This window comes from Trachinotus anak, unplaced genomic scaffold (genome assembly GCF_046630095.1).
Source record: "Trachinotus anak isolate AG129_WGS33_773 ecotype Australia unplaced genomic scaffold, CSIRO_AGI_Tana_v1 ptg000016l, whole genome shotgun sequence".
In the NCBI taxonomy this organism is placed as follows: domain Eukaryota; kingdom Metazoa; phylum Chordata; class Actinopteri; order Carangiformes; family Carangidae; genus Trachinotus; species Trachinotus anak.
In genome coordinates this window covers 7,423,207-7,430,650 of record NW_027273867.1, presented here as the reverse complement: position 1 = coordinate 7,430,650, position 7,444 = coordinate 7,423,207, and the positions used below count along the sequence as shown (strand labels likewise).

The window sequence follows — 7,444 nt, the reverse complement described above, 5'->3', positions numbered from 1 at the left end:
CACTGCGTGGGCGTGTGTAGCGGTGTTTGTGTGTACGTGTGAAACTTGCAGCTGTGTGTGTGTGTGTGTGTGTTTATCTGGAATGGGTAATTGATCACATTCTCATTACGCCTGGGGACTTTTTGCACTTGCGCTTGCGTGAAGCTGTTCCCCCGGATCAGAGGTGGAAGAAAACTGGGAGGGAATTAATTAGGTGAGTTTCTTCATCTTGATACGAACACCAGGCAACACACAGACACTGTGTGTCCGGGCTGACGTCAGGGAGACGCGCCTTAAAACCAAAGAGCGCATCACAAGGAGATGAATGGTTTGATCACACACACACACGCACACACACACACGCACACTCTCGCTTTGGATTGTAACATCGCAGGGACGCTGTAGACGCTGCAGCGGCGAGGTGAATGAGGCGGAACTGCCAGGGAAGCCAAGAAGTTACTTTTACAGACTGTTCATCGTGGTGCGTAAAATGAAAGTGGTGCGTAAATGTCTGCGTGCCCCCGTTTGGATAAGGTGGTAGATCATTTCCAAAATTGAGAAAAACTGAAAAGTTGACCGCCAAACGCGCTCGGGACTAGTGTCAAAGGTGAAAAGTCTCCATTTGCCACGGATGCTGTTGGTCTGCGCTCCTGCTTCTGCCTCTTTGATCTTGTTTGAGCCATGGCTTACTCTCAGCTGGGATACTCCTACTCCACCGCACCGCAGGTACAGTCAGTATTTGAAGCATGTTTTTCGTTATTTAAGTTACAACTGAAGACCTGAGCCATGGAGGCAGGGTTGCTTATAGACTCACTCTCTCTAACAAGTCATCCGACTCTTGGTTTCTTCAGAAAAAAAAAGACAATTTCACTTTTAGAGCAGCTCACTTTTCTGTGCGTTTCCAGCGCCTGCCTCAGTTGTAACACCCGAAAGTCCTGCAAAGCAAAAAAGAAAAATGCAAAATGCAATCAAAAGCAAACTGTAAGGAGGTGATTTTGCAATGTAAACTATTTCATACAGGTCTTTTTTTTTTTTTTTTTTACTTTTATGTCTCAGGTGTGGACAAAATAGTTTATATAATACTGTCATTTCTTCCTCAGCGATGATCCCTCGGACAAATAAAGTAAATTTGTGCAATTTTCTTGTCGAAGTTTCTGATGACCTCCAGCTCTCTGGCCGGTTGTCTGGAACCGGGAACGCCTCCATCTCACCCGGTGCTGCGCTCCCCGGGCCACCAGCTCACCCCTGGCACCGGCATCGGCGTCTACAGCGGCCCTTATCCAAAGAGCCAAGGTTACTACAACACTTGCAGCAGCGATGCCACCGCTCTCTATTCCAGAGTGAGTTTCACATTACACTCTTAGTTAACTAATACTCTCCTTTATAGCAATACTTACTAAAATTATGCACATATGATGGAAGGAAGGTAGAAAAGGAACCGGTGACCATGTCTTTCCTAGAATCATATGGAAATATTATACTCAGATGTCATGGGAAAAAAAAATCAAGTAAACAATGTTATTTCCGGCTATAGTAGCAGGGTGTAAAAAAAATATGTTGTAATATTTGAATGATTCTGATTAAGAAAATGTTTATATGAGTTATTTGCCTTTTTTCAGGGGCCACTAGATCCCAAAGATGGAGCTGCATCTGTGCATGTGGGAACATCTCAGACTCCTGCCTATTATCCTTATGAATATACATTTGGACAATATCCTTATGACAGATATGGGTAAGTCAGAGTCTCTATGGGTTTTTTGCTCTTATTTATCTAATTTAGAATTTTAATATCTCTATATCAGATATTATATTTAGGACTGGTAATGTAGAGATGAAAAATATTTCTCCTGTGTCATAACAGTGACCTCATGTTCCTCTAAGTCTTGGCATCATTACATAAGCACTATACTATAACTATAATATCCTCTAACTGGTGCAGGTTTTACAGCAGTGGTTTCATTGTTCTTTATGGTTTGGCTTCAATCCTAACTCACAATTAATATATTATTTTATTGCCCATAGTTACTCATAAATGAGGGAAGCCTTTTTTTTTGTAGTGAATTCCACTCGTTTACTGCTAGTATGACAGAGCAAAATATTTTTTTGAATGTCCCAATTTTGTTCAGGTATTCCTGCTCTGACAGTGCTTCACGTCGTAAAAACGCCACCCGGGAAACCACCAGCACGCTGAAAGCTTGGCTGCAGGAGCACCAGAAGAACCCCTACCCCACAAAGGGAGAGAAGATAATGCTCGCTATCATCACCAGGATGACTCTCACACAGGTTAGTACATAGGATTTAAGTTGAGTTGCCCAATAATAAGTCCTTGTCTTTCTCTTCTTCTCTTAATCTGTTCCCTGTTCTGCCAAACGTTCTCTCCTCTCTGTTTATTTAACATCCCCTGAAATTTTAACATGAGTTTTTCTTCTTTCCTTCACTTGTTTCTTTCTGCCCTTCATAATTTCTTCCTTCCACTATCCGTATGATTTCATTTTATTTGATAACCTCCACTCCCTCCCTCCCTCAGGTGTCTACATGGTTTGCCAATGCACGCAGGAGGCTGAAAAAGGAGAACAAGGTGACGTGGTCACCGCGGGCGTGTAAAAGCTCTGATGATCGAGGCTGTGATGATGACAGTGACGAAGCTGAGAAGCCACTTAAAAGTGACAAAGACCTCCCTGGTAACAAGGGCACAAATCAATCTGTTACTGCGTTTTGCTTGTTTCAAGGTTTGCTCAAAGTGTGGTTATCATTCACTGACTTAGTGCTAACTGCATTATTCATTGTGGCAGATCAACAGTGTGCAGACCTGCAGAGCGACCTTGAGGACTTCGACCTGCTGGAGTCCGATGCTTCTGACTGTGAACCGAAGCCACAGTTCCTACCTGAGGACAATGAAGCACACCCAAACGCAGATCTCCCACATGGGCACCTCACGCACAACGCAGACCCACTGCACGGGAAAGAGAGATTGTCCCCGGACTGCCCCAAACTCACACCAGTCCAACAGCAAAACACCTCCTTCTATCCTAATCCAGACCTTCGAAACACTGGCACCAAGCCGAAAATTTGGTCCATCGCTCACACTGCTGTGTCTTTGGATGCCAGCTTGCAGCCAGAATACCCTCCCTGTATGTTGTCTTCGGCCAGGTCCTCCTCTCCTGTGTATCCGTCAGGTATGGGGCTCACTAAGGCAGACAGGCAACAGGAATCACCGGTCGCCACGCTCAGAGAATGGGTGGACGGAGTTTTCCACGGTCCCCCTTTCCAGCAGCCCAAACCGGCTGAGGTTTGGAAAGGCTTGAATGATGCCATGATAGACAGCAGAATACCTGGACAATCCTTTGAACTTGTTAGGTCTACGTCATCTTTGTAGTCCATCCAACACATCGTCAACGGAGTATTTCAAAGATTGCTGGACTCAAAACAAACAGTCTATATTTTGTTGTTGTGACCAGTTGGTCGTTCGCTAAGCTCCACCCCCTTAGTCACTGTTGCTATGCCTCTCAGTCTTTCCATTCTCACACAGCACATATACAGTTTACTGTAACAATGGCTGATATACCAACTAACCTTTCAGTCGTTTTTGAAACAGCTGGTTTTGAGGCAGAAGTAGACAAAAGCAGGCTTCTCATTCATCTGTAGCCCCATTAGTTTATTAAAAACACCAACCCTCATTTTTTTAATGTTTCCCGTTGACTCAACATGACTTAAATATGCACTTGATGGCTACATACGTGATATTGAGGTGAAAGACTGAGGCTAAAGCTTTATGTACCAGGCAACAAGTCAGGGCCCTCACCAGCTGATGATCCATAGAAGACATGCAAGCTTTTACAGTGAGGACTAACCAATGCCTTGCAAACGCTATCTTAAGTAACGTTCGCTCAGGTTGCTGGAGTGTAAAATAAACCTAATTCCAACAAAGAGCAGGACAGTGCTGCTAACGTTAGCATAGACTCTGACTGCATCCTGGACTGACTTCCACACAGTGAGAAAACGCTACACAGTGAATTTGCTAGTCGTGAAAATTCAGTCGTGCTTTTTCTTTTCTTTTAATTTTTTTTTTTTTTTTGAGATTGTAACCCCACAAGTTAATGTTGTTAAGGATAGCTAATGATGTGTTTTCTTGGCTTTGGTGGTTAATACTTGGGTACTGTTGATAGTGAGCTAGTTAGCTATGCATGCTAACGATCGCAGCTTACAGTTCATCTATTTCGTACACTTTTGCTCTTGTGTTTTTGATTTTGGAAAGGTTAAGAAAATTATTGTTATCAAAACAGCCCCATGCACTCTGCTTCAAACATGTAGAGAAGTCCAAAGCTCGAAAGACCTGCTGTGCCAAGTTATGGTTGCGAAGCTACGATTGAAAAACTGTTGTCCGACGAAGGCGGTTTAGCGAACGGTCAATTAACAATGTATGATCTGGACATTTTGAAAGGCCGTCGCTCTGTTACAACATTATTACATTGCATTGGGTCCCTCCAATGGTCAAATGTGACTGAACAACTGTGTCCACACACTTCCCAGCAGCAAGGCTGAACTGTTTACACACAAGAAAAATATACAATATTGTACACTTGCACTATAGCCTGCACATGCACTGAGTCACAAAAATAAAGGGTGTATTCTGTAGCATGGCAAAGTTTTCTGAGTGTGCCCTTACATTAGCTGTCCATGTGCTGGAACCACTGGTGTTGTCTGTCTCTTGGTGTAAATCCTGTTCAGGAATAGTGGAATATACCTTCGCAGCTTTGGATGCGTGTGTGTGTGTGTGTGTGTGTGTGAGAGAGAGAGAGAGAGTGTTTGTGTGGGTACGTGTGTTTTGAGGGAGTGAAAGGGGGGAAGTGGGTGGTATTCAGCCGTGACTAATGGAAACACACAGAGGAGGGTGCTGCTAAATTGTTAAATCGATGCCACTTCCACCTCGGCTCCAGATATAGCTGCAATCAGCGATGCGTCCCTTTTCATTAGGCAGCTTTTGACTTTGTCAACCTGGGACTGCAAGAAAATCCACTGCGTGCAAAATGCTTCATAAAAACTCTTAAGTGATTTTAAGTAAGTGTCACATCTGTATCCACTTTTGTGATTTTTTTTTTCATACAAGCAATAATATGAAACATCAAACGAAATAAACAGAAAATGAAGGCTGGCATCATTAAGCCTGATTATTTTATAAAAAATACATTTCCATCAGCTTCAATTATTAAAGAACCCTTCACAAATTTAGCACACAAAACATTTAAGCCAACACTTTCTAAAACAAAGCACAATGAGAAACAGTGAGAAGTTATTTTTTCACCCCCCCCCCCCCCCCCCCATCTTTCTCTTCCTGCTGTTTTCGATTTAGGAACAGTGATAAAGTATTTATCAGAACAGAGGAGGGATCTGCCTGGGCTTTGTATGGAATTAACCATTTCAGATTAAATAATTCAGGATGAATTCAACCGAGAATTTCATTCTGTTTCTGCCTCATAAATAAGTAAGATTTAAGATGATAAATAATGACATCTGACTTCTTATTTCTGAAAAGTTTTCTCTCTCATTGAGGCAGGCTACAGATATATTTTGTTATATTTTTTTGCTCTTTTCCCCCTCTTTTTTCTATCTAAATTTGATATACTAGAACTGATACGATTTTGTTTCCTTTTTGAAAATCTTGAGGTGGTGAAGAAGTTGTGGCGTTTTGAAGGATACAGAATGGCAGGCAGATAAGACGTTGGCTAAGTGCTGAGTGGGGTTAAGAGATATAAGGTTATACTTGTTCTCACCCTCTAGCTGTTTGAGACATGGCTCGTCTCTTGGGTGCAGAGTGTGGGGGAAAACTGCAAAAAAACATGCACTGCAATTTGAACATTAAATCTGATTTTAACTTTAATCAAATGATATATATATATATATATATATATATATATATATATATATTCACTTGTTTTCAGTGTGAATTTATTTTATTTTTTTCTAAATCCAGTGTTCTACCCTTTTCTGTTCTTTCAAAATAATGGTTTCAATAGAATCCCTCAACATGTATTGTACAATCATGTGCATTTTCAATAATCAACTTAAATGATTTCTTTAGATTTACCTGTTAAAGTCGCAGTAGGGTTGACCTGAAACAAGTTATGACCACAAAGCTAACATATACCTTTAAAGATAACGTCACAAACTTGTCAGCTAACAGTTACAAGTTTACCTTCGCATCCGACATGAGGCAACATAAGCATTAACGTGGAGTCTTGTTTTCGGCCACCTTGCGAATATATGTCCAATAGTAACTCTTCTTTTGCTCTGTTATGATTTTTTACCAACTACTGGGATCCACTATTTTCACCAGCTAGTGGCTAACTTTACTCTGTCTGCTGCTACATCTGAAAAGGACGCAGTGAGAGCCGGGAGACTGAACCAAAACAGCGGGCTAAAGTTGTGCACCAGAAACCCAAAACAATGAGCTGAAAGATGCGATGAATGTCTGTATTACTGAGGGCAACTGCAGGGTTCAGTGATAATTCACTGTAGGTTCATCATCATGAGAGAAACCTGTCACATTACACATTATAATTTGATTCATTGCTACCATTAAAATATTGATTACAGCCGCTTGGAGACAGTCCCTGAACTTTGTCAAATTGTGCTGCACAGCAGGAAATGTATCTACTCTGTTGGCAGAGGATTTAATTAATTAAACATTAAAATTTTAGAACTAATATTTATCTAAGTCCAAACGTAGTCAACCTAAACTTCAAAAAACCTATTTCTGACTAATTCATAATTAAATGCCACTGCAACATTTTCCAAATGATTCTTTTTAAAGTGTAAAAAGTGTGAACCTAAAACCTGCAAATATGACAGATTTTGCTTTTTTTTCTTGTGAGCTTTACCTTCAATCATCTCTCTCACCTCCTTTCTCACACTCTCTATCTGCTCCCGCTCACACCTTTCTCCCTTTACTCCTGAAACCATCACTCTCCTTCCCTTCCCTTAACCCACATCCTTCTCCCATTCCCCATCCTCCATACCCCCCCTCTCGTCTCCCTCCCTCTTTCCCTCCACTTGTCTCACCTCACCTCTGTCTGCTCTTGATATGCAAGCGAGCCACTCAACAGCCAGTCTGACACGAAGGCCTGCTCCCTGGGCCATATAATGTGATTAAGCCACAGTGCGCTGCTGTACAGGTCGGGGAATGTTAGACCCACTGTTTACTTGTCTGCCTCACACCACCAGGAGTTATTTGGCCCTTTGTGGCATATGGAAGAATGGACACACAGGGGACAGGCAAGGGACATTTTTTTTCTATTCAGTAACCTATCAATGTTTTGCTAAAGTTCACTGTTGATATTATTAATTCTACACTGCACGACCATTTTTCTGAATCACCTCTACTTTTAAAAACTTCAGCTGGAATGTCTACACAGAAAGTATTGACAACTTCAAATTGCTCCTCTCTACGCCGTCTGTCTGACACCTA

The 7,444-nt window shown here is 41.8% G+C and overlaps 1 protein-coding gene across 1 annotated transcript; it reads left to right on the top strand.

The window, feature by feature from the left end:
* The first annotated feature begins 403 nt into the window (after positions 1-403).
* irx4b (iroquois homeobox 4b) lies at positions 404-4,614 on the top strand. The gene is made up of 6 exons (XM_071500972.1): positions 404-705; positions 1,131-1,319; positions 1,599-1,711; positions 2,106-2,262; positions 2,507-2,660; positions 2,772-4,614. The coding sequence occupies exons 1-6, from the start codon at positions 661-663 to the stop codon at positions 3,353-3,355; spliced, it is 1,242 nt and encodes a 413-aa protein (XP_071357073.1). The 5' UTR covers positions 404-660; the 3' UTR covers positions 3,356-4,614.
* Positions 4,615-7,444: the final 2,830 nt, after the last annotated feature.

Excerpts from the sequence above, each read along its gene's own strand:
- irx4b (XM_071500972.1), top strand. The coding sequence starts at position 661 with ATGGCTTACTCTCAGCTGGGATACTCCTACTCCACCGCACCGCAG. Across the intron at positions 706-1,130 it reads CCTACTCCACCGCACCGCAG|TTTCTGATGACCTCCAGCTC; the intron begins GTACAGTCAGTA and ends TTCTTGTCGAAG. Across the intron at positions 2,263-2,506 it reads CCAGGATGACTCTCACACAG|GTGTCTACATGGTTTGCCAA; the intron begins GTTAGTACATAG and ends TCCCTCCCTCAG.